Genomic DNA, 27,588 nt, shown 5'->3' with positions numbered 1-27,588 from the left:
TGAAGGGTTTCAGGGAAACAAATTCGGAGCAGGAGATTAAGTCTGGAATAGAAGTAAGGGGAGCTAATCTTTTTCTTGTATATGATTTTTTATCCATGTTATGATAATGAATATGAGTTATGAGTATGTTAAAATTTTGGTAATGGTAGTTATCTATTCATTTACATAAATTTAGTTTTCATGATTATAATTTTCTTATTTTCGAGTTAGTATGGTAAAACTTTTCTTTTAATTATTTTGACCGTTGGATTTAGCTAAAATTTTAATATATGAATCCTAAAACCTATTTCTTCACTTTGACCGTTGGGATTTGTAATTAGAAGTCTGTACTTAGAGAAATAAATCCTGCATGTTTGAGTAAATTAATTACCCCTGTAGATCTATTACTGAGTCATCTCGGTAAAATATATATTACGACTTATTTGACCGTTAGATCAACTTGAAAATTTTATATATGATTCCTAAGATATATTAATACACTTTGACCGATCGGATTATAAATTAAAAGTCTATGTTTGGAGAAAATAATTTTTAAGTTTTGAAAAATCTGATGAACACTATATTTCTGTTCTTAAGTTATTATGGTAAAAATTTCATATATATTTTATTTACCGTTAGATTGAGCCCAAAATTTAGTATGTAATTCATAAGACATATTAAGTCATTTTGACCGTTCAGATTTGTAATTAAATGTCTGTGCTTAGGGAAATTAGTTTCGCATTTTGAGTATAATTGAAAACCACTTAAAATTCTGCACTTGAGTTACCTCGGTAAAACCTCAATATCTATCTAGTTAACCGTTGGATCAACCTGAAATTTTAATATGTAGTTTATAACAAATAGTGAATTATTGTGACCATTCAGATTTGAAATCGGAGTTACAGATTTAGAGATATTAATTTCGTATCTTCTCAGGGATCTTAATATTGCTTAATTTCTATTTTTTGATATCTATATTAAATTTCGGTGTTAATATTATATGCTGTTGTTTTAAATCTGTAAATAAGAAATTTGTTAAAAACTAGTTGAGGAACGCTTTGGCTAAGGAAAGATTTGGTACTTAAGTTGTCCATTGTGACGCACCTCTCTTTCCTGGAAGTCTACTCGACAAGTTTTTAACTTAAATCCTATTGAACAGATTATGTACTGTTAATTTATTTTGTGATATATTCAGTTTGTATGATTTCTAAAATGATTGAATTTTATTGCATTTGAATTATGCATCTGAACATGGTTGTGAACTATAATGATGTATGTGAGTATGAATTGGACATCTCAGGGAGAGATGACTATGTAATGTTGTGGTTGTTGAGTATAACTGTAGTGAACCTAGGATCGGTCTGTCTATCCCTACACTCAAAGCATTGTTCATGCTCACATAGAGAAGAACAGTGTCAGTGGTGAGAGTAGAGGGAGGTCCTCGTCTATAGCCTTTGATGGCAGAGATAGGCAGGTTGGGGATTTACCTTGCTAGTGTTGGAGAAAGACCAACAGACTATGCGAGTGCAAAGACGACTGTTGGTTCGACAGTTATACAAATCCGGATGAGTCATATGTGTGGATTTACCTTGCATAGTGTTGGAAAGTGCCAGCAGAACTATGCGAGTGTAAAGATGTGTGAGTCGTGGTTCAATGAGCATGCTATAATTGTTCTTTTATATAAATCTATGTATGACACCATGAGTTAACTGTGATATTGATATAACATGTTTTTTTTATATATCTAGCTCACCCTTGCACTTGTTTGTGTTGTGTGCTGTTTGGGTATGTTTCTCTGGCGATGATCATCCACTTGGATGGGAGCAGACGTTGTTGAGGAAATCCCTTTGGAGTAAGAGCTGGAGGATACTAAGGTTGCAGAGTAGTCTTCTTAGGAGTTTCCCATCTGAACACATGTAGTGTTCGAATCTATAAACTGTTGAAGTTTAAATTTCAGTTCCTTTTATTTCTTGATGACTGTAATTTCACATTTAATTACACGTCATGATCCGACTGTTCTCTTTATTGGAATGTTGACGTCTTTATTATGTAATAATTGTTATTATATAATAGGGATGTTACAGATATTATGTCTAATTCACCAATAACAAAACAATACATACACATATTATTAGAAAGAAAATACAAAATTTAAATGAATTAATATATTATTATAATAGTAATTTCTATATATATATATATATATATATATATATATATATATGTTCTGACCTATTTCATATTTTTACCTTTTGTATTCACTTCATTTATTATATCATTTTTGCAAAACACTTATTCTCTGGCTGAATTGAAGAGATCTTTAGAATTTGATATAGGACATCTTACTACGAGTGCAGGAAGAGTTATAAAATAGAAAAAGCTTTCACCAAAATTTATGGAACCTTATTAAATATTGAGGAGAATTGACCTTATAATGTATGACATTGCTTTGTATAGCCAATATTCATAATGTGTTTCATATGTCTCGACTAAGAAAGTACATTCCTGACCCAACTCACATACTAGAATATAATGTTATTCCATTTAGATAGAATTTATTAATTGCGATAGTACCAATTAAAATTAAGGATCACCAGGCCAAACAACTCAATAAAGACCTATAATGTAATTCCATTTTCTGTCATTTTGTTATAATTTGTTTCTTCCTTTGCCTGCAACTCTTTTCTTGTTGCATGTGATTTTTTTTCCTTCTCTTTAAAATCTCTTCCAGTGGAGACACAAAAACTTTGCCTAGATTGTTGATTATTTTTTTTAGATAAGGGATTTTGAGTGTTAAGCTGTCTTAGAGGAAGTAGGATTCTAAGTCAAACTTGCAAAAGGTAAAGAGGTTATTTTCCTTTACATTTTAACTTAATATTTTTTAATTTTAAGTAGTGTAGTGTGTATCCTATGATTGCATGTTGATTTAAATACGAGAAAGTTAAAGGCATTGTTTAAATAAAAAAGTTAAATTGTGTTAGAAATGTGAAGTTGATTGAGAGTTTACCATTGCAAAATTTGGGAGTTTCTTAATATCAGTGTAGTGTGCGGATTTTGTTAAAGATGTAATTTAAAAGCATGTTTGATCCACTAATTGTTTGTAAACATGAATGAGGTGTTAATTCTTGAGGCTAAGAGAATACATAAAGGAAAAATCAAATTTGAGCTTATCATAATAAATGTAACATATTTGGTTACTTTAGTATAATGTTGTGTGTGTGCAAATATTATAAATTGTGGATAAGAATGAGAAATGTATGAAGTGATGACAATGGTTCTATGGCACTAAGCGGTACTTATGTGATATATTTTCATATTTTGAATGAATTATATCTTGTTAAATGATTTTACTTGTGCAATACCTTTTATTATTTTTATCATATGTGTGAAAATGCATGTGTACATGTGAAGTTCTAATTTCAAGGGTGTTAAATTAGTTATTTCCAAGAAAAAATGTTAATTTATGATGAGTTTAATAAGTATATTGAATGAGACTTGGGATATAGTATTATTTTAACTCTACTAGTATCTAACTCACAAAAAGGAAGATAACTAGGTGGTGAAAGTTAGGAGTTAGTGTAGATAACCATGTTACTACTCGATGAGTTATATTATGTTTCACTTAGTTATTATTGCTGAGAAAAAGAGAAAAAGGACAATAGATAAGTGCATAGTCTTACGAGTCTATTTACTACATTAGTCTTTTAATAATAAGAGTCTAAATTTATTATAGTAGTTAGGTTTATTTTTGTCTCTTTTATATATATATTAAAAGACCATCTTATCTAGCTATGAATTGTATTGTAATTTTTTTTTCGCACATAATTGTTAATGCTATATAAGGAACATATTAATTGTTTGTCTTGAATTTTCGGGTTGTTACAATTTTTACCAAAAAATTATTTTCTTTTGTAAAATCAAATATGTATATGATTTCTTCTTTTAAAATATGTTTTATAACTTTTTTTTTTTTACTTTAGATATTATTATTTTTATTTATATTTAATTTATAATATTTTCTTGATAGAAGCTTGTAATAAATTTTATTAACGTGAACTATTATTTTTTATAAATATAAAATTCAATAGATTTTCTTAAATCAATTATTTATTACAATTTAATAAATATATTTTTTAATGTAATATAATAATTATTTTATTGATAAATGTTACTGACATTAGAATCTAATAAATGGAGCCTTCATCAGCATGATTTAAGCACAGAGAACTTTTGTTAAAGTCATGTAATATGCTATGTAGTTCCTTACATAAGTGAAAATTTAGTACATAGTTATTTTCGTCATCACAACCCAACCAAGATACAGTGTTTTATTTTTATTACGAAATTATTCTAACAGCTTCAACAGAGAATCACTCTTCTCATTACACATTAGCATAACAGCTGTAGCCTATTTTTCTTCCTAAATTTCCACCTTTAGAACCGGAATCAGTATACACACTACACATTGGTATAACAAATTATTTCTGTGAGAGAAAAACGTGGAAAAAATCTCAGTACCCAAAACAGAAACAAAGAGAAAAAGGAGAATAGATATCATGTAGCTTTTAATTTTCTTTGCCACTTTGAAGGAAAATTTTGCCACAAATGGCGTGCATGAAGCTGGGATCCAAATCTGAAATGTTTTACCTCTATGGCCAAAGTTGGTCAGTTCTTTTCCACTTTCTTATTGTTTAATTACATCTCTATAATCTCATAAGCGATCTTTATCCCTTCACGTTGTGTCACTGTTATAGCATGTTCCCTTCATCCTTTGACAAGCTTGAAATACTAGTTTTGGTTAATGCTGAAGAAGTTTCTGTCTTGTCTATTGGTGGCTGATGAATGCATGCATGGAAGTGAATATGTTTTCACTGTTTCAAACAAAGTAGATCAGTTGTATAACCAACATGATAAACCTTTGTGTGTGTTTCATCTAAGATCTTTTGGATGCGTGGATGATTCCATTTGTTGTGTGATTTTTCCCAACAGATGTTCAAAATCGAATTCACAATGTGAGAACATTATAACTTCAATTAAATTCCTACTTGTTCTTTGGTTTATAGCGACAAATTTGAAGCCGAATTCTGAACCCGGTTACATCAACACTGTCTATATATTCTGTACATGATTCATCATTTTCTTTATCAGTGAAATCTTGTTATAGTTTATCAATTATCAGTAACCTCGTTGGCTTCTTCTAGGCTGTGCTCAACTGGACTCCCAAGTGATATCATCATTGAAATTGGTGATACATCTTTCCATCTCCACAAGGTGTGTTTTCTTACTTTCTATTGTTGCTTTCTAATAATATATCTCCAGATACATACCATGCGTTTTTAAGATATCATTGAATGCATCACAAAACAATAGGAGCATCTGTTATGCTTCAAACTATATACATTTGTTTGTTGTCATTACCAGTCACATTGCATGATTAATCCGTTTCTTGCCGCGTTAGCAGTTTCCACTGATATCAAGAAGCAGAGAGCTAGAAAGTTTGATGAGAGAAGTACCATGCGAACCTGATAAGTCTGTTTTGGAACTGCATGGTCTACCTGGAGGAGCCAAGGCCTTTTTGCATGTTGCTAAGTTTTGTTATGGTGTCAAAATGGAGTTGACTGCATCGAATGTTGTTGGTCTCAGGTGTGCAGCAGAGTACCTCCAAATGAGTGAGAACTATGGAGAGGGGAACCTCATCATGCAAACAGAAAAATTCCTTAATCATGTGTTTGGTTACTGGACAGACACTCTGGTTGCTCTTAAAACATGCGAGGAGGTTTTACCTATGGCTGAAGAGCTTCACATCGCTTCACGTAGTATAAACTCTTTGGTGCTGAAAGTAGCAGATCAAAGTTTGGTTAATTTGCCTGTCTCATCGGGTCCAAGTGTTGCTCAGAGTCCAGAGGATGCAGAAGTGTGGAATGGAATAAGCCTAACTCCAAAGGCATCAGGTGAAGATTGGTGGTTTGATGATGTATCTTCTCTTAGTTTGCCATTGTATAAAAGGTTCATACGAGGTGCTAGTGCACGAAACATTAAACCTAATAGAATTGCTGGATCCCTTGTTTACTATGCAAAAAAGCACATCCCCTTATTGGGAAGTCAAACAAGCTCACAGAGTGGAAACTCGTCTTCTCTTAAGTCATCTCTTTCTACCCCTTCTGAAGCAGATCAGAGGAATCTTATTGAGGAAATAGTGGAGTTGCTGCCAAATGAAAAGGGCATAGCACCAACCAAGTTTTTATTGGGGTGTCTGCGGACAGCAATGGCCTTATACGCTAGTTCATCTTGCTGTTCAAGCTTGGAGAAAAGGATTGGTTCTCAATTAGATGAAGCAGATCTGGAAGATCTTTTGATTCCAAATATTGGATTCTCAATGGAGACTGTTCATGACATTGACTGTGTCCAAAGAATGCTTGACCATTTCATGATTGTAGAGCATGACCTAATTGATACTACGTCTAATGATATAGAGGAAGAAAGGCAAATAGTTGCAAGTTCTCAACCTCTGAGCCCAATGGCAAAAGTGGCTAACCTGATAGATTCTTATTTAGCTGAAGTTGCACCTGATGTAAATGTGAAGTTACCAAAATTTCAATCACTTGCTGCTGTAATTCCTGATCATGTCAGGACCCTGGATGACGGTTTATACCGTGCCATTGATATATATCTCAAGGTACAAAATAAAATCTGTAATTTTCCTTCCTTAAATGTAGCAAAATGTGATGTGGTCTATGAAGGATACTAACGGACTCAAAATTTCAGAATCATCATTGGCTGACAGACTCGGAGAAGGAACAAATCTGCAGGCTCATGAATTGCCAGAAGCTGTCATTGGAAGCCAGCACACATGCAGCTCAAAATGAGAGATTACCACTTCGTGTAGTAGTCCAAGTCTTGTTCTTTGAACAACTGAAGCTGCGCACATCTGTTGCTGGCTGGTTCTTTGCTTCTGACAATGTTGAGAACTCACAAAACCTGAATGCAAATCTGCCTCTGATAAGAAATGATGGCAGCATTCCACACAACCCGGTTGTGGCTTTTGATAACATGAAAGAGAGAGTGGCTGAACTTGAGAAGGAGTACTTGAGCATGAAGCAAGATTTGGAAAAAATGATGAAGTCAAAGGGAGGTTGGAACGTGCTCCTTAGGAAATTGGGTTGGAAGCTTGTGCCTAAACCCTCTAATGCCAATGTCTCCAAGCCATGCCGGAAGTCCAAAATATCACCAGCAACTACAGCCCAGATGGAAGAAAAGGCCATGGAAGTGAAATGAAAGACTTGAAGTTGAAAAACAATTTGCAATGCTTTTCCTTTTTCTCTTTGAAGTTTTAAGATCATCTAGTTGCTTCCCTTATTCTACTTAGACATTAGAACTTGGAAACAGTTTCTCTTTTGGCAAGGCCATTCTAGTCAGCATAAATGGCTATTGCCATACCCTCGTTTATGTTTAGTTGGAAAACTGAAGAAGCTTTTCTATATATATCTATGTTCTTCCATTCACGATCACTTTCTCCAAATTCAAAGGAGTATCTTTGAGCATTCAAGTTTTAAGAGTAGTTCATTGCACAATGAAGGAGAGACTACATCAGTAAAATAGTTTAGTTGAAACAATCCTGAAATTCTCCCATACTTCCATCTACTATTTGTTAGTACTTTACTTACAACTTGCAAAAACCCTCATGTTAGCCGTTCTTAAACGTTTTTCAACCTTTATCTAACTAATCTTATAAAGACATTGGTCAGTTTACTATTAGTGATTTTTATTTTATCGAAAGTTGGAAGTAGAAAACTTTGAACAATATGTTGAGAAAGAATGTTGGCTATATGTTGCTTGACTAGTAAGAAACAAAACATTTGAATAAGTGTCCAGACATGGTTATCCAGGTTGTTATCATGTGGGAGTTGTAATGTAGAATTTAAAAAAGAGACACATTTAACCACTGTGAGGTTTTCTGCATAAGAATTATATGTTTGCAAAATCATGATAATCAGAATAATGATTTGTTTTATAAATATATTTGTATATTTTGTTCATTTATTACAACGCAATACTTTTGTTTTGTTTTTAATACGTACCTTTTATATTTATATAATTAAATATTTTATTATAATACAACCTTCATATATCATATGTTTACTTGTCTTAATGATTTTATAAAATATTGACACCTCAAAGAGCTAAATAATCCCCTCCTATCTCCCAATATCTAATGAAAACTATTGAATGTATCGAAAGAAATGTTGTTTTATATAAAATATTATTTAAGAAATAGAATTATATTATTAGTGTATATATATTTGGAAAAAATATACATTTTTTAAAAGGATTAAAATTAAAAGCAAATCAAGAAGAGTTGAAATCTAATCCGAACACCGGGTTAAAAAAAAATAAAATCTAAATTTGTTTCAGAAACTATTAGGCAAAAGTTTCAGTAATATTTTTGGAATATAAATTTAGACTAAGTTTTCATTAGATATTGGCATATAGGAGCGGATTATTTAGAAAACAGAACACTACCATTTAAAGTTGTTTCTTCGGAACAAAATTACAGAGAAAAAATAAAGAAGCGAAAATCTTTGGTGTTTGAGAAGGACTTGTGTTGTGAAGAGGTAAGTTTTATTGTTCTGAATGTTCCTCTTCTTATCTTACCCTTCTGCTTCCCACAATTAAATCACTCCCTACACTATCCAACCACTGTCCAGATCAAATCGTTTCCAACAATTAATAAAAAAAATTACATTTTTCATTCCCAAAACTGAATGCCCCAATCTTCTGAACCCTAAGGTTAGTTAACAACCGCATATGGTTGGCGTGAAAGAAGCCTTCTTCAGTTTGTAGTCGCATCGAGGCTTGTGTGTGTGGCTGGAGTTTGCGTGTATGTTTTCTTATTGCGACTCTGTGTGGCTTGAACATTACATGTTTGATAGAATGCCAAATCTAGTGGCATGAATGAATTGGTAATCGGTTGAGTTTTCTTTTCACTCGTCATGTCACTAGGCTGAGATTTCAGGCCAAACAATGCCTACCCCACAAATCAGTCCTTAATTTAGGATTACGGAACCATTATCACTTTAATTGTTATATTTAATGTAACCAAACATTTCACAGTATCAAATGAAATCCCTCAATTATTAATATCATTACCAAATCAGCGTCACTGAATTTACTACAAATACTGAGGACAAGTTGGCCGAATACTGTTATAGATAAAATACATCTTTTGAAATAGATAATAATTTTAAGGTAACCCACTAGGATGTTTTATTAGACAGTAAAAAAATTTGAATTTTTAACATTGAAAATAATTACCTAAATAGAGAGTACGTTGTCATAATTCTTGATCGAAGTGGTATGTTTGAAATGTGAAAAAATTGCTTGATTTGGTGTAACAATAATAGAGGAATAGTGAAATGAGAATTTTGGAAGGTGCTATGTTACAAGAAAAAACAGAAGATAATAAGAATGTCTGATCCATTGAGGGTGTGCAGCTCACTGGCAGAATGCAGTGAGCTGTAAACTTAAATAAACACGACAATGGAGAACCAACGAACGAGGGGAAAGAGCACGATTCTAAGTATATGTTGACTATAGATAGTTTATTATTAATTTAATGTTAAATCATTGAACTTGAATAACATTTTTTACAGTACTATATGCTTAGTATTTCTGAACCATGGTTTGGATCCCAAAACACATTCTTATTCCTATAGTTAGTTCCCTCTTTTAATTTATTCTTAGCCCCTTTTTTCTGAATAAATTTTCTAACCAAGTGGACAATCATTTGTTGTCACCTCTAAACTTATATTTTCACTTTATACATTTTCTTATCCTTAACCAAGTAAATGTTTTTACTATCATATTTATTCGACATTAAGCTGACAGATTATTATACAGTGAAATCAAAGTAGATCAGGAGTTGGTAGAAACTTTAGGTACGTTACTGAATTGAGAAAATAAAAAATTATAATAATCAGATTCAGCGAAAACTCAAATTATTTTATTTGATAAAAACACTACAAGTTATTTATAAAGTGCAAAATGATTCACACTTGGTGATTTCGAAAATCATCGAAAACATTGGGCCAAAAAGTCAACTTTTTAATAATATTTAGAGAAGCAGTAGAAGGTATGAGAATAATTCAAAGGAAACATATTCGCAATAGAGTAGAGTGTGATGATTAATATTTGGTATCAATTAATTCAATACCACACTGAAGTTTTGAGAATAACATTTCGGTAGTTCAAATGATATTGTCGAACTCTAACATATTACCACAAGAGTTAACCATAGAAATGAAAGTCATACCTATTTGTCTTAAATCTATACGATATTAATCAAATAATTGAATACTATATAAAAAAACCTATTCACATTTGAGGTTACTTTGGAGAATTGTTATCTTAATTAAGTAATATAATAAGTGATTAATATTTGTTAGAATTTGTGAATCATATATCAAAGTAGGCTTTGTAATATCTTCCTATATATTTTTTGCTTATTCTTATTGAATCATATACAAGTATGGTGTGGTGAATCATTTTCTTAGATTAGTTTGAGCGAGCCATCTTTATATATGTTTCTTAAGGAGTATCTTGAAAGAGTAATAATTCAAGAAAAATATAATCAAAATTAAAGAGAATGTTAAATTAAAAGTGATATTTTTCCATTTTTTTATTATTTCACGTAATTCGAAACATATATTTCTTCTTAATTTCTAACATTGTCTTGAATTTATATTATTTTTTGATATTCTATTTTTTATCGGTACAAAATCAAGATAACAATATAATAAAGATTTTTCTTAAAATAATACATCAAGAAGTGAAACTTAAGATAATCCATTTGTAATAAAGTAAATGCTTCCCCTTCAATATTTTTATTAGTCACTTTTGTTTGGAGTCATGTATTAAGTAGAGATAAGACCAATTTATAATATATAAGTTGATGAAAATCTCATCTTATAAGCCGATTTTGTGAGGTTGAATTAAACTTAAAATCTACTTCTTAATATGATATTAGAGTCAAGTCATGGTCATTTCATAACATGAGCATCACATTGTATTTTTCAGAAAAAAAGAAAACATTTTTTACGTAGAGCTTTCACTTATTTAATGAACCTCGAGAACAAGGTAAGTCTCAAAAGATGAAAATTTTATAATCCAAAGCAAACACATTCATATAACTAAATTTATTATGTAACCTTAATCATAAATTTTCTAGATTAAGAAGTTTTTTGTGTTGAAAGATATAGTCGAATATCATTACTTGATTGTAAAATAAATGAATAAAAAAATTCTCTATAAATATTTTTTTTACTTTTTTTATTCTCTTTTTCACATACTATTATCGTACATTAGTATGTGGTTGTCGTTTAAAATCAACATACAATATATTTGTGAACTCTCTTTATTAATGTTAATTGTGCATCCTCATATATGTATGGAATCCAAGTGTGAGTCTAAGTTCACATTGAATAGAAATGAGAAAATAGAGCACCTTATAAAGATGAAAGATCCATTAATCTACTGTCTTAAGATTTTGGGTAAAGAGTGGTATCGATTCCTTATATAATTGAACTCCGATGTTATTGGTGTTGGAGTAACCCAGAGGGTAATCTCCTCCTTGATAGACCAAACAATATCAAAGGTAACAAAACACAAAATTCATACATTAAAGAAATCCTCTCAAATTGAACGACACATTTACATGATATTGTTTGGTACCATTATAATGCACTACGTAGTGTTCTGTTGCTTTTTACAATGATAGGTTCCATTTGTGTTGGACATTTTGAGTGTATAAAATTATGATTTTATGAATGAGTTAGGTATTAGCTAAATATGCATGACTTTTTTTTTTATTATTGGTTTGAATAATATAGTGTTTATTCATATATGAAACGTTATATTGTTATTATTTTTCATTATGTAAATGATATTTTCCAAGGATTCATCAGGACTCAATGGGATATTATGTTTGGTGCTATAAAGTGTAAACAAAAATTAATTTAGAAACTAATACAAAATAAACTGCTTTTCCAAAAATAAGACCAATTGTGCATTTTCCCATGTTTCTCGCCTTCCAAAATTGCACACCTAAATAGATATTATGTACATGTTAAATAATACTTGAAAAATGTAGAGGATTCAAATAAACTTAAAATTGATTGCTTGACAAATTCGAGCAAAAGAGATAATTCAGTCATTAGAAGAAAAACGAACAAATTGAAATGATTTTTCCTTTGTTTTCCTAAAGTAGGTAACAAATAGATATAGTGTTTTATTTTTATTACGAGAACGAAATTATTCTAACAGCTTCAACAGAGAATCACTCTTCTCATTACACATTAGCATAACAGCTGTAGCCTATTTTTCTTCCTAAATTTCCATCTTTAGAACCGGAATCAGTATACACACTGCATAAAAAATTATTTCTGTGAGAGAAAAACGTGGAAAAAATCTCAGTACCCAAAACAGAAACAAAGAGAAGAAGGAGAATAGATATCATGTAGCTTTTAATTTTCTTTGCACAATTTTGCCACAAATGGCGTGCATGAAGCTGGGATCCAAATCTGAAATGTTTTACCTCTATGGCCAAAGTTGGTCAGTTCTTTTCCACTTTCTTATTGTTTAATTACATCTCTATAATCTCATAAGCGATCTTTGTCCCTTCACGTTGTGTCACTGTTATAGCATGTTCCCTTCATCCTTTGACAAGCTTGAAATACTAGTTTTGGTTAATGCTGAGGAAGTTTCTGTCTTGTCTATTGGTGGCTGATGAATGCATGCATGGAAGTGAATATGTTTTCACTGTTTCAAACAAAGTAGATCAGTTGTATAACCAACATGATAAACCTTTGTGTGTGTTTCATCTAAGATCTTTTGGATGCGTGGATGATTCCATTTGTTGTGTGATTTTTCCCAACAGATGTTCAAAATCGAATTCACAATGTGAGAACATTATAACTTCAATTAAATTCCTACTTGTTCTTTGGTTTATAGCGACAAATTTGAAGCCGAATTCTGAACCCGGTTACATCAACACTGTCTATATATTCTGTACATGATTCATCATTTTCTTTATCAGTGAAATCTTGTTATAGTTTATCAATTATCAGTAACCTCGTTGGCTTCTTCTAGGCTGTGCTCAACTGGACTCCCAAGTGATATCATCATTGAAATTGGTGATACATCTTTCCATCTCCACAAGGTGTGTTTTCTTACTTTCTATTGTTGCTTTCTAATAATATATCTCCAGATACATACCATGCGTTTTTAAGATATCATTGAATGCATCACAAAACAATAGGAGCATCTGTTATGCTTCAAACTATATACATTTGTTTGTTGTCGTTACCAGTCACATTGCATGATTAATCCGTTTCTTGCCGCGTTAGCAGTTTCCACTGATATCAAGAAGCAGAGAGCTAGAAAGTTTGATGAGAGAAGTACCATGCGAACCTGATAAGTCTGTTTTGGAACTGCATGGTCTACCTGGAGGAGCCAAGGCCTTTTTGCATGTTGCTAAGTTTTGTTATGGTGTCAAAATGGAGTTGACTGCATCGAATGTTGTTGGTCTCAGGTGTGCAGCAGAGTACCTCCAAATGAGTGAGAACTATGGAGAGGGGAACCTCATCATGCAAACAGAAAAATTCCTTAATCATGTGTTTGGTTACTGGACAGACACTCTGGTTGCTCTTAAAACATGCGAGGAGGTTTTACCTATGGCTGAAGAGCTTCACATCGCTTCACGTAGTATAAACTCTTTGGTGCTGAAAGTAGCAGATCAAAGTTTGGTTAATTTGCCTGTCTCATCGGGTCCAAGTGTTGCTCAGAGTCCAGAGGATGCAGAAGTGTGGAATGGAATAAGCCTAACTCCAAAGGCATCAGGTGAAGATTGGTGGTTTGATGATGTATCTTCTCTTAGTTTGCCATTGTATAAAAGGTTCATACGAGGTGCTAGTGCACGAAACATTAAACCTAATAGAATTGCTGGATCCCTTGTTTACTATGCAAAAAAGCACATCCCCTTATTGGGAAGTCAAACAAGCTCACAGAGTGGAAACTCGTCTTCTCTTAAGTCATCTCTTTCTACCCCTTCTGAAGCAGATCAGAGGAATCTTATTGAGGAAATAGTGGAGTTGCTGCCAAATGAAAAGGGCATAGCACCAACCAAGTTTTTATTGGGGTGTCTGCGGACAGCAATGGCCTTATACGCTAGTTCATCTTGCTGTTCAAGCTTGGAGAAAAGGATTGGTTCTCAATTAGATGAAGCAGATCTGGAAGATCTTTTGATTCCAAATATTGGATTCTCAATGGAGACTGTTCATGACATTGACTGTGTCCAAAGAATGCTTGACCATTTCATGATTGTAGAGCATGACCTAATTGATACTACGTCTAATGATATAGAGGAAGAAAGGCAAATAGTTGCAAGTTCTCAACCTCTGAGCCCAATGGCAAAAGTGGCTAACCTGATAGATTCTTATTTAGCTGAAGTTGCACCTGATGTAAATGTGAAGTTACCAAAATTTCAATCACTTGCTGCTGTAATTCCTGATCATGTCAGGACCCTGGATGACGGTTTATACCGTGCCATTGATATATATCTCAAGGTACAAAATAAAATCTGTAATTTTCCTTCCTTAAATGTAGCAAAATGTGATGTGGTCTATGAAGGATACTAACGGACTCAAAATTTCAGAATCATCATTGGCTGACAGACTCGGAGAAGGAACAAATCTGCAGGCTCATGAATTGCCAGAAGCTGTCATTGGAAGCCAGCACACATGCAGCTCAAAATGAGAGGTTACCACTTCGTGTAGTAGTCCAAGTCTTGTTCTTTGAACAACTGAAGCTGCGCACATCTGTTGCTGGCTGGTTCTTTGCTTCTGACAATGTTGAGAACTCACAAAACCTGAATGCAAATCTGCCTCTGATAAGAAATGATGGCAGCATTCCACACAACCCGGTTGTGGCTTTTGATAACATGAAAGAGAGAGTGGCTGAACTTGAGAAGGAGTACTTGAGCATGAAGCAAGATTTGGAAAAAATGATGAAGTCAAAGGGAGGTTGGAACGTGCTCCTTAGGAAATTGGGTTGGAAGCTTGTGCCTAAACCCTCTAATGCCAATGTCTCCAAGCCATGCCGGAAGTCCAAAATATCACCAGCAACTACAGCCCAGATGGAAGAAAAGGCCATGGAAGTGAAATGAAAGACTTGAAGTTGAAAAACAATTTGCAATGCTTTTCCTTTTTCTCTTTGAAGTTTTAAGATCATCTAGTTGCTTCCCTTATTCTACTTAGACATTAGAACTTGGAAACAGTTTCTCTTTTGGCAAGGCCATTCTAGTCAGCATAAATGGCTATTGCCATACCTTCGTTTATGTTTAGTTGGAAAACTGAAGAAGCTTTTCTATATATATCTATGTTCTTCCATTCACGATCACTTTCTCCAAATTCAAAGAAGTATCTTTGAACATTCAAGTTTTAAGAGTAGTTCATTGCACAATGAAGGAGAGACTACATCAGTAAAATAGTTTAGTTGAAACAATCCTGAAATTCTCCCATACTTCCATCTACTATTTGTTAGTACTTTACTTACAACTTGCAAAAACCCTCATGTTAGCCGTTCTTAAACGTTTTTCAACCTTTATCTAACTAATCTTATAAAGACATTGGTCAGTTTACTATTAGTGATTTTTATTTTATCGAAAGTTGGAAGTAGAAAACTTTGAACAATATGTTGAGAAAGAATGTTGGCTATATGTTGCTTGACTAGCGTAAGAAACAAAACATTTGAACAAGTGTCCAGACATGGTTATCCAGGTTGTTATCATGTGGGAGTTGTAATGTAGAATTTAAAAAAGAGACACATTTAACCACTGTGAGGTTTTCTGCATAAGAATTATATGTTTGCAAAATCATGATAATCAGAATAATGATTTGTTTTATAAATATATTTGTATATTTTGTTCATTTATTACGACGCAATACTTTTGTTTTGTTTTTAATACGTACCTTTTATATTTATATAATTAAATATTTTATTATAATACAACCTTAATACATATCATATGTTTACTTGTCTTAATGATTTTATAAAATATTGACACCTCAAAGAGCTAAATAATCCCCTCCTATCTCCCAATATCTAATGAGAACTATTGAATGTATCGAAAGAAATGTTGTTTTATATAAGATATTATTTAAGAAATAGAATTATATTATTAGTGTATATATATTTGGAAAAAATATACATTTTTTAAAAGGATTAAAATTAAAAGCAAATCAAGAAGAGTTGAAATCTAATCCGAACACCGGGTTAAAAAAAAATAAAATCTAAATTTATTTCAGAAACTATTAGGCATAAGTTTCAATAATATTTTTGGAATATAAATTTAGACTAAGTTTTCATTAGATATTGGCATATAGGAGCGGATTATTTAGAAAACAGAACACTACCATTTAAAGTTGTTTCTTCGGAACAAAATTACAGAGAAAAAATAAAGAAGCGAAAATCTTTGGTGTTTGAGAAGGACTTGTGTTGTGAAGAGGTAAGTTTTATTGTTCTGAATGTTCCTCTTCTTATCTTACCCTTCTGCTTCCCACAATTAAATCACTCCCTACACTATCCAACCAATCATTTCAATTCATTCCCTTTCTGTCCAGATCAAATCGTTTCCAAACAATTAATAAAAAAAATTACATTTTTCATTCCCAAAACTGAATGCCCCAATCTTCTGAACCCTAAGGTTAGTTAACAACCGCATATGGTTGGCGTGAAAGAAGCCTTCTTCAGTTTGTAGTCGCATCGAGGCTTGTGTGTGTGGCTGGAGTTTGCGTGTATGTTTTCTTATTGCGACTCTGTGTGGCTTGAACATTACATGTTTGATAGAATGCCAAATCTAGTGGCATGAATGAATTGGTAATCGGTTGAGTTTTCTTTTCACTCGTCATGTCACTAGGCTGAGATTTCAGGCCAACATTTGAATTCTGTGACCAATAATAATGACTACGGTCCAGAGTGAGGGGGCAGCAAAAGGAACTGCCACAACTGACAAAGCATTCAAAAGATGGGGAAGGAGAAGCCCATTTTTGAGATACGGCCTTCCTATGATCTCTCTCACTGTCCTCGGCTCAATAGGCCTTGCCCAACTCTTGCAAGGCAGGTTAGTTACTGCCCAATAAGCTTTGTGTTTGAGACAAAATAGTTGACGTGTTTTGGCTTTAGAATTATTAATCTGTTCGTTATATTTTTCACTGTCATTCAATCACACGCACACGAACATATTTTTGTTTACACAACAACTATCTTTAAATTTACGTTTACCACATTTTCTTATTATTTGACAATGTAAATTTCTTGTAGAGACAGTGTATAAAAATTTAACTTCTTGTGTTTACCCAACCCTTCTTTTTTCATTGCTCATTCTATTTTACTTCGTCCTCATTCTAAAATATAATGCAACTGTGTCTGCCCAGCAAGGATATTGCAAGGGTGAAAGATGATCAAGAGTGGGAAATAATTGAAACAAGAAAAGCATTGTCTAGGACAGGACCAGTGCATGCGTACAATCCAAAACAGATTTCCTTGGACGATGAGCTAAAGGTCTGTTTTCCTCTTCATTAACAATACAGCGTCGTCTAGATTGTCCATAATTTAATTTCTATTTGTTGCTGCATAGGCTTTGCAACAAAAGGTGGACATTAACAGCTATGAATACAAGAAAATTCCTAAACCAAATGAAGGCAATCAAGACTAGTGTAGAGTTGCGGATTGGAAACAACTTTTGTCAGAATTTCTCATGTACCGTTCTGGAAATAAACTTTTATGGAGTCAAAAGCTAATTCCATCTTGCTAGTGAAGTTGGTATGGCCCTTCATCTTTAGTGTTTTGACTTTTGCTTACGACATTATGGGAGTTGAAGTTGAGATAAAATTTTGAAATTTGTGTACCAAGGATTTTTAAGTACGGTGCTGGGAATAGATAAAGGTACTCGCTTGGCTCTAAGGGTGAAAAAGTGTAAATGTTTCTTGTCATGTTTTAGTTTGTCGTTTTTACCTATCTTGCAGTGATGCACATTGGATGTTATAACGATAATCCTAATGGAGCCACTTTAGCCGTCACAAAACTCAGCACCGTGGTTCATTTTCAGTGTTATCAAGTAAAATTGCTCCTAGAATTATTCGAAATGGTAAGCGGATTTACTGACCTGTACCGAAAGTTTATATCTATAGGCTACAAAAAAGATTAATACATTTCTGAAATTACTTTGTAAGGACGTGGTTACTTGTTTGCAAGCAAAGTACAATATTCCACCTATTGTTTAAACTACAATTTAAAACCCCAACTGCCTCCGCAACATTAAACTTTTTACTCCCAGGAATTGCATGATGACTGCAATTACGTCTTTGATGAACAATTTTCTACTGCATTAACTATCACCAAATAACTGCAAATACAATTTAGAACACTGTCACCTTCCAAAGTCGCTAATATATGTACAATGATCTAGAAAAAGAATCCCCACTATATATCTTTGATATTGTTGAGATCCACAACTTTGAGGCCAAGGGCGAAAATATCTATACACCACGATAAGTGGGTCTCAAAAGGAAACGAAATAAGCTTCTTGGTGAAAGTTATGATCAAAGTGTATTTTATGCAACAATAAATTATTTGGATTCTGCTAAATTCTTCAAGAGACTAGTTCAGAATTTTCCATTCCCCAAAATTCTGCAAAAGTTTTGGTAATGATTTGACAGAATTTCCATGAAACCAGCTACCAAATTCTAATCATGAAATCGTGATCCCTGACAAGTAATGACTCTTGTTGCAATAGACCAAGGCAACTAGAACTTGCCTTCTTTGTGCAAGTTTATTGTTGGTCTTTTAGTGGATAGTTCTCTGGTATATTCAATTTGCGAAATCTATAAATAAAAAGGTTTTGGTGGGATCGTTAATGCCCAATCCAAATACCTATATTTTGGCTTTTGGACATACTATTAAACTCTGGTTTTAATATTTGGTTTGAGACTAAATTTAGTCTGTCTGCAACCTGTGTAGTTAAAAGGTTAGTCTACATGATGAGCCATAGTCCATCATCTAAACACATGGCGAAAAACAAAATGCTAAAATAGAACGGGATCACAAATAACTAGAATAGAATGATGAACCACACTACAACTAATTATAAACATGTCCATGTATGGCAGAGATGGGTTCACTGGATTTGTCGTTTCAGACCTGCTTGCACGTGACTTTTATCAGTGCAATACATTAGTCACATGTGACTTGCATGGTTTCTCCCTATATGCAAACAACCTAGAGTGCTGTGTAAGAAAAAAACAAAATTCTGTTGGACCACTTCAGACATCATACCACTGCTCCTAAGGCGATGGAGTAACAATTTTCTAATCCCAAAAGCGTAGTTTTTTTAACATATTTTAGAAAATGATTCAACAGTGTGTACACAAACTAGATAAATAGGAAGATGAGAAAAAAAAAATGTGAGATAAGTGATGTCATAAAGATAAAGAGAAAAGGTGTGCAAATTTAGTTATACAGTTTTTCTGCTAATAATGTTACTCATCTCAAAATACTGCTTGCCAGCGAACTATATGCTTTTAACAAGAGCAGTCATAAATTATTGCCTTTTTTTAGTATAAAAATAAAAATATCGAAAGTAAAAAAATTCCAATGACTTAATACAACTAATGACTAGATGTTTAATTTTTTGGTGTTTCTCATTTTTTTCCTGTTAGTGTTTATAAATAAATCAGTTATTTATGTTTCAGTTAGTGTACATAATAGCATTGTACATTATATTTAGAGTGTCTATATGGGACTGCTTAAATAAATTATTTATCTTAATTTTGTGCACCTATCACATAAAATTTCTCTCTCATACTACAATTGTTAAACTGGATGTTTAACTTAATTTTGTAAGAGTTACCACTAACACATTCTTTTAGTAATTACTATCATTCAAAACATATTTTTTTTCTTAAATAATAATGCTCATGTAATTAAAACTACTTATCCAAACAACGTTACATCGTGCCATCTGTTCCAATAATAAATTTTATTAAAAAAGTTATTAAACTTTAAACAGTCTTATATAAACAAATGACCTAAAGTTATTTATTACCAAAAAAATAATACGAATTCATTTATTGCAAACTTTATTCAAAACACTCTACATCTTATCTCACTTAGTTGAGTTAATTTGAATTAATCGTCGACACAACTACTAGATAAAGGAAATGACCCGAAAAACAACTGATATAGTCCTTATTTTTAACAGAACAATAATTTTTGAAAGGAAGAATAACTCTAAAAGGACTACAATTGTGAAATGAAGCTAATAATTTTGTGTTAAGAACAGAACTTTAAGTCTAACTCAATCTCACAAAATCGGTTTGTAAGGTGAGGTTTGCACCCATGTATGTATATATATATATATATATATATATATATATATATATATATTATAATTGGTCTTATCTTTAGTCAATGTGGGACTTCTAACACACACACATTTCACGCCGATATAAATACATCTCAAGCCTGAGACTAGACATTAATAGGTGGTCCGATAACGATTCGATAGCGGATAAAACAATATGTCCAACAAACAACAAATATAGCTAAGATAGACTCTAACTTGACTGTGATACTATGTTAAAAAGTGAATTTTAAGTCTAACTCAATCTCACAAAACCAGTTTGTAAAGTGAGGTTTACACCCACTTACATATTATGAATAGGTGTTATCTCTAATCGATGTGAGGCTTCCAACAACTTTTACTAAGAAGGGTAACATGGGTAGACTTAAAAACAATTTTAAGAACAGAAGCATACTATTGGATATCCTAGGACAATCTCCTTTACAATTTATTTTTGAGAGATTTAATTAAACTTAAAATTATTTTTTAACATGTTATTTGGTACGTATTAGAACTTATTCTAACAATATTTATTGTACAAAATTTATATATTTTAATATAAAAAATTAAATTAGAATTAAAATCTACTACTTAAAATTAAAAATTAAAAATTAAAAATTAAAAATACATGTAAATGTATGAACTAGGACAACCTTTAATAAGTAGTACACTAAATTTTGAAACAATTTAAGTCGGATCATTAAACTGATTGAGTTTTGAACGTGCTAGTACAAACTCCGCATAAAACTCAACAGGTGGACGAGTTGTATTATTATGCAAAGTTTGGGTGCATTCAACCATTGCCCAACTACCATTAATCTGGCAAGTCAGAGTTTGGTAGTGTTGAGAAAAACTCATCTTAAACACTTAAATATTTTTCTAAAATTAAATTTACTATTAATTAATAATTCAAGGGCATGACATTTATAATATTACGAAAATAAAAATAAAATCCAGTGAAATATCAACTACTTTAAAAGTAAAATATGTTTAATTTATCATAAAATAATATTATACTTAACTAAATCAAAAATTATTTTTATTTTATCTCTGTCAAAATCAAATTAAATATTACTAACTCAAAAACTAATAAAATAATATTTAAAACAAAATTATTAATAAAATCTTAAAATTTAACTTCATCCTATAGAAACTAGAAAACCTTCGAATTCACGAACGTTTACTTTGGCAAACTGTGGCATTCTTTCCTACAGAGATGGAGATATGTAACAGACAAATTACTGAAAAGAACAAGTTGAGAAAGAATTGAAAACATATATTATACTGATGAGATCATCCCAACCATTTGCACAGCTACAAGCTTTATACCCAGGTGTCCCAGAAAAAAAAAAGGCATTCTTCTGTATGTACACCACCCCAAAAAAACGACATAATTAGAGGAAAGAAAAGTGAAGCCAAAAGAAAACCTTTTAACCCCCAAAATAGAAGAAACATAGTGTAGTAAATTCCTGTCTACTGCCCTTTTCTCCATTGGTTTTAAGTAACCCTCCACCCTTTCCTCAATATTTTATTCATTTTTACATATATTAAACAACAAAATCACAGCTCAAAGAAATCTTCTGTTCATGACTCCCGTGTACTACCACCCTCTCCCACATATTTCATAAGCCAAAATGGCAAAATCAGTGGAAGGGCTTAATTTGAAGATGGTTTCCCAAAATCCCAGTTGGATCACCGTGGCCTTGGTTGTGATCTGACTGACAACAGTGGCTGGAGAAGCCTCTGCCCTGATGGACTACCTAGTAACGTGGCCTGAGATCGAGTAAGCATCTCGGCCATTGATGGTGTCTGATATGCCTGAACAAGACTCGACCTATCAGTGGAATCACCTCTTGCTGTTGCTCTTTGCCATGAATGTGAACTCAATCCAGAAAGTATATATGCTCTCCCAGATGCTTCATACACATGTCTACTCGCCATCCGCTCTTGCATTTCCTTAAGCTCAGCATCTAATGCAACACATAGGCGGTCGTTGGATTTTGCCGAAACAGTCTCCGACAGCATCTTTCTAAAGTTTTCAAGAATTAATATTGCTCCACTCAGGTCCCCCCGTTCAGCTGCAACACGAGCCTGGGCCATTGTCTCCGCTGCTTGGAGCCTGTTGCGCTGTCTGTCCACTTCAAGTGACATTACTACCTGCCCAGACATTTCTGTCCGCTTAATCTTAACTTCCTCACTTTCTATTGTTGCTGTTTCCTGAGTTAAGGGATCCTTGTATACACATTTCACCTTTATCAATGATGTTTCATTGCCAGATGCAGCAGGGACATTAACTGACACTAGAAAATCTCTCTCTTCATCGGCATACAGGTCTCCGACTTCAATCAATCCTTTGCGTCCATCCGCCACCACACGGGTTGGGTAACTTCCTGCTTTTAGTGAGACGAGACTGAGATTTGGGTGTATACACTCAATTCCCACTTGAAGCTCCTGAACAACTACGCTCAGAAGTCCTCCAATACATTGTGCAAACGCATCCTGTAGCACGGCTTCAGTCTCGATGAAAGAAAACGTGCCACCAGAAATCTCTGAAATGGAGTGCATCAGTGAAGCATCGTGGTCTGCACCAAATCCAAAAGCATGCACAGGAATTTGAAATCCTGAACTATCATCACCACTGATAGAAGTGGGCAGAAGAAACTGGTAATTTGGTTGAGGCTGGTTAGTTCCAGAGCCATTGACAGTGTAATTATCTTGACCATCGGACAGCAGGATAATACTGGCAACTGGATTCTTTTCCTTTCGATCTTCCATTATCTTGGCACCTTTTCTCAGCCCTTCTGCAATATTGGTACCACCATTTGCAACCAAAGAATTAACAGCTTGCAGTGCCTGCTGTCGCCCAGAATCGGTCATTCTGCACAAAGGAAAAAGGCGACGAGCTGTGGAAGAAAAGGCAATAACAGAGAGCCGGTCATTAGAGCCTAGGTTCTGTATGACAAACCCCATTGCTCTTTTGAGCAGTGCAAGCTTAGTTCCAGCCATGCTACCACTCACATCAAGCACTGTGACCAAGTCGACAGGGGCACGTGGAGTCTGTGAAATCTGTGCCAAGTTTGCCTGGTTTCTGCTAAGGTTTTGTCTTTTAACTGCAGCTGTGTCTGCGGAAGCAGCAGCTTTGAGATGAACCAAAACTGTGAAGTTAGAATGAGTTTTGGATCCCGGAGCAGCAGATACTTCTGGGAATGTTTTAATCTCTATAGCTCTAGCAGCCTCAGTATCTTCAGTATTCTCAATGCAAGGACTTCGCTCAGAAAACACATTTTGATGATTCAAGGATTCATCATCGTCAAATATGCCTGGCTCAGAAGCCTGATAAAGTGGCACAACATGCCTCCTATTTAAATCTCGGTGAGGATGAGGTAGGGGTAGACGGTGGACCACTGCCATCAAAGCATCATTTTGGGGCCAATTGATGGGACTTGGTGAAACTCTGCCAGGGATAGGATCCAAACTGGGACCCGATAAGGGTATTTCCTTCCACTTTGCTCTACACACCGGACATATTTGGTTTCCATGTTTCACATTTGAAGCAATGCAGTGGAAATGGAAGGAATGTGAACATTCTGCAGTGAATATAGCATGGCCGGATCCTTGCTTCATTTTGGTTAAGCATATTGAGCAGGTTTGCTGAATATTTGAAAATAAAAGCTAGTAAGAACATATATAATATTATGAAAACTATTTCACAGACTTTAAAGGCTTCATGCAAATAAAGACAGTACCTGTATCAAAAATCAGTTCTAGTTCTAATAAAGGAAAAAGTCAAACAAATAAGAAAAGACAGTAATATTTTAATTCCAGTACTCATATTTGATATACGGAAGTTAAGAAAGAAAAAATCCTCTGCAATTTCATTTTCCAACCTTAAGTATTTTAGCTATTTAATTCAACATATAATATGCACAGTGGGAAATAATCTTCTATAGTCGAAGATATGTAGTGTTTGAATATTACCAAGTTACTTAATAAAATACTGTTGAAACAAACAACTCCGAAAACGACAGAGGGCAAATGCTATGATACATTGACTTAAAACACCCCTTTGCCATTATGATATTTCCTTTTCATATCTAGCATGTTGCCAAAATAAGGCTTAGCTATCATTCATAAGATCCCCAATAAGCAAAAGGCTTTTCAATTACAGAGATTTAGAGGGGTGGTGAAAAACCTAATCACCTTGTCTAGTCGGTCAGGCACACATGAATGCTACAGAAAGGGACTAAACAGCATTTGTACCGGCCCAAAAGTATGCAATCAAAAAATTGATTATTCAGCAAATCAGGTCTACCAGTCATCAAAAACTGCTACTATGACTTGACTAGATGAATAAGCCAACCAATACATCGTATAAGGATTGCTTTTAGAAGAAAAAAATTTCTTGGCCAATAGAAAGGAAAAGAAGGAAAAATCTTATCCATAAAAGGGGCATTGAAGCATGCAGCAAACAGTAATATCAGCTCAAGGCACATAAAAAGTACAACTGTTGATACAAAACTTCTAAATCACTTGTCCCTTGTATACACTTTGGTACAAGTCAATAAATTACAGCTCTAAGCCCAAGTTGCAGTACGGTAGAAGTAAGCTAAAGAAACCAAATCAACACAAGGAACTCAACAACTATGAAGGCATTTTGGTCCCGAAAAGATGGTAATACCGCCCTGAATATCAGTCCTTAATTACAACACCACGTGCAATTCAAGAAATCGTTCAAACTCATTACGCGATACTACCAAACGAATTCAAATGAACTTCACAATTAAATCACACACCAACCTTATATCTGGAACCATGTTACAGAAGACCGATATTCTCAGACACCAAAAAGATGCCACTTCATTCTCATGAACAGCTTAAGCAGTACATTAAAACAACAAAACCCGGTAATAACAAATCGTTACTTCCCTGACAAAAACATCCAAACACCCTTAAAGACATTTAATTTCCTTTTATGTTAACAAAGTTTAACCCGGATTCATTTCTTATTTTGAACACGGTTCAAAAATTTCTTATTTTGCGCAAATTCATTTCTAGTCCATCTAAACTTTCACAATCAACCAGACCAAAATAGAACTTGTCAAAATATTTAAATGAAAAACACAAACATACACACAGGAAGAGAAAGAGAGAGAGAGAGAGAGAGAGAGAGAGAGAGAGAGAGAGAGTAAGTAGTTGGAAATGAATGAAACCCAGACCTTGGAGGATTTGCTGCTACTTTTGGAAAGTTTCAAGCCGTGAAAAGAGGAAAGCGGCGTGGTGGGGCGGGAAGAGCTGGTGTTCCAGCTGGCCGGAGATAGTAGGGCGGCGTCGGAGAGGCGCTCGGAAACCACCGTGTGGGGCGGCGAATCGTCGTCTAACGTTCTGGGGACGAACATGCAGAGGTTGAGACCAAGCGCGACCTTGGCTTTCTTCCACTTGCTTGCCATGGTAGGAGACGTTGGGATCTCTCTGACGGCGAAAATGCTGCAACCCAGAAAGGAAAAAGCTCCAGCCCGGAAATCCCAGATCTCAAATGGTGAAAAGCTTCGAGCTTTGCAGAGAGAGAAGAAATGGGGTTTTATGAAAAGTAGGAAGGGAGCACGAAAACCGAGGCCACTGAATGAATAAATATATGCGTTGGAAGAGAGGGATGGCAGGAGGTACTAGCAAGCAATATAATGTAGCACTGGCATGGTTTGAGAAGGAAGTGCTTGGTTTGGTTTGGTCGTTGTTAATATTGAGGATGTTACGTTGGTTGTTGTTGTTTGTTGTTGACGTTGTTTTTGTTGGCGGCCATGGACTGGGTGTGCTGGAGATGAGTGTGTGTGTGTGTGAGTGAGGAGTATTTTGACCTGTTTTTTAGGCTCCTTTACCCAAAAGATTAAAGACAGGGTAAAAGCCATCAAATGAAATCATTTTCAAACAAATTATTATTATTATTATATATAAAAAATTTAGAAAGCACGTTTTGGTTGAATGGGAAAAGTTGGTTGCTCTACTACTTGCTTTGCTTTATTATCTCCTCTTTACTACCATCAGATCATATCATGTCATCATGTTCATCTCTTTCTTCTTTTATTGCTCTTTCCTCTTTCCTCTTTACCCTAACTATTTTCTTTTACATGTTAATCTTTTTCAAATTCTTCATTTAAATATTATTTCCAAAATTCAAGAAAATATTCATTATTTTTTACATTCTTTTTCTTCGTATAATACTTAATTGATTTACACACATAAGTATATTATGATGTTTATATACAATAATATAATTAGTTTTCTAGTTTTCTAGTTTTCATTTAATTATATACTAAAAGTACTAGCAAGACTTTTAACAAGTTACATGATAATAAATTCGTGGGTCATTTTTATTTCTGTATTGTTTATCTTGTTTAGACAAGGTGAAACTTCATTTATTTTTTAATTTCAATCTCATTAATATATTATTACTATTATCGGATAAAATATATATATATATATATAATGAAAATAGCAGATGATGATTAGCTGATGCATATTTAATACGAAAGTATTGAAAAAGCTATTTTTTTGCTATCAAGTACGAGAATTTTTTTTTCTATTACAGTATTAATATCAATTAAAGTGCGCACATTTTATGACAGACTCGTTATGATTGACTTGGTTTGAATATCGATTGCTGCATTTATTTAGGTTAACGAAATCTAAATTCATCATCAGCATTTATTTAGATTTAAATTTCATTTGGACCAGTTGGTAGACTTGGTGTACTGTGTCGAAAGAAAGGAAGAAAAGTTGTTGGTTTGTTAACGAAGAGAAATGGGATGTCGATTCTCGCGTAGTAATGAAAAAACAAACATAATCATTGTCTACGATATAATTAAGTAGCTTAGTTTTTTAACCTAAATAGAGTAACAACATTAATAGTAAATAAAAATATTTATATTCATTTCTTTCTAAGTAAACACTTTATTTACCATTTTTTTTATTTTCTTTTCTTATTCACTTCTTTACTTTTTTCATTTTTATTAGATGGAAGATTGATAATTTGAGTTAATTATAATTTATTTCCATGTAAGTGGTCATTTGAGTTATCTATATTTTGAAACAACGTAAGTTTATCCAGTATTTTAATTTATATATCTATATATATAATATATATATATATATATATATATATA

General features: G+C 33.4%; 4 protein-coding genes and 1 long non-coding RNA gene across 10 annotated transcripts; 4 read left to right on the top strand and 1 right to left on the bottom strand.

Moving 5' to 3' along the window:
- The first annotated feature begins 4,509 nt into the window (after positions 1-4,509).
- LOC124826001 (BTB/POZ domain-containing protein At5g03250-like) lies at positions 4,510-7,533 on the top strand. The gene is made up of 4 exons (XM_047298758.2): positions 4,510-4,643; positions 5,181-5,250; positions 5,441-6,655; positions 6,745-7,533. The coding sequence occupies exons 1-4, from the start codon at positions 4,585-4,587 to the stop codon at positions 7,252-7,254; spliced, it is 1,854 nt and encodes a 617-aa protein (XP_047154714.1). The 5' UTR covers positions 4,510-4,584; the 3' UTR covers positions 7,255-7,533.
- A 939-nt stretch (positions 7,534-8,472) lies between these two features.
- Positions 8,473-8,963, top strand: LOC148194663 (uncharacterized). Its single transcript, XR_015781318.1, has 2 exons — positions 8,473-8,591; positions 8,767-8,963. It is a non-coding gene; the product is annotated as an uncharacterized LOC148194663 (long non-coding RNA).
- Positions 8,964-12,458: 3,495 nt separating this feature from the next.
- LOC148194662 (BTB/POZ domain-containing protein At5g03250-like) lies at positions 12,459-15,354 on the top strand. The gene is made up of 4 exons (XM_088097512.1): positions 12,459-12,585; positions 13,123-13,192; positions 13,383-14,597; positions 14,687-15,354. The coding sequence occupies exons 1-4, from the start codon at positions 12,527-12,529 to the stop codon at positions 15,194-15,196; spliced, it is 1,854 nt and encodes a 617-aa protein (XP_087953638.1). The 5' UTR covers positions 12,459-12,526; the 3' UTR covers positions 15,197-15,354.
- A 1,057-nt stretch (positions 15,355-16,411) lies between these two features.
- LOC124826004 (cytochrome C oxidase assembly protein) lies at positions 16,412-18,115 on the top strand. Of its 6 annotated transcripts, XM_088096101.1 has the most exons (5): positions 16,441-16,537; positions 16,736-16,826; positions 16,949-17,152; positions 17,466-17,592; positions 17,669-18,115. In XM_088096101.1, exons 3-5 carry the CDS (start codon positions 16,992-16,994, stop codon positions 17,744-17,746), a joined length of 366 nt encoding a protein of 121 aa, XP_087952227.1. In that variant the 5' UTR covers positions 16,441-16,537; positions 16,736-16,826; positions 16,949-16,991; the 3' UTR covers positions 17,747-18,115. The 6 variants fall into 6 exon arrangements, with proteins under 6 accessions (XP_047154724.1, XP_087952227.1, XP_087952225.1 ...); XM_047298768.2 differs by lacking the exon at positions 16,736-16,826 and having other exon boundaries at positions 16,412-16,537; XM_088096099.1 differs by having other exon boundaries at positions 16,442-16,537; positions 16,736-17,152.
- Positions 18,116-21,686: 3,571 nt separating this feature from the next.
- LOC124826003 (E3 ubiquitin-protein ligase WAV3-like) lies at positions 21,687-26,312 on the bottom strand. Its single transcript, XM_047298762.2, has 2 exons — positions 25,648-26,312; positions 21,687-24,082 (listed from the first exon to the last, which is right to left on the bottom strand). The coding sequence occupies exons 1-2, from the start codon at positions 25,876-25,878 to the stop codon at positions 22,124-22,126; spliced, it is 2,190 nt and encodes a 729-aa protein (XP_047154718.1). The 5' UTR covers positions 25,879-26,312; the 3' UTR covers positions 21,687-22,123.
- Positions 26,313-27,588: the final 1,276 nt, after the last annotated feature.

This window comes from Vigna umbellata, chromosome 8 (assembly GCF_029865625.1).
Source record: "Vigna umbellata cultivar VRB3 chromosome 8, Vumbellata_1.0, whole genome shotgun sequence".
NCBI lineage: Eukaryota > Viridiplantae > Streptophyta > Magnoliopsida > Fabales > Fabaceae > Vigna > Vigna umbellata.
The sequence above is the reverse complement of the archived record's forward strand: the minus strand, read 5'-3'. Positions and strand labels throughout refer to the sequence as shown.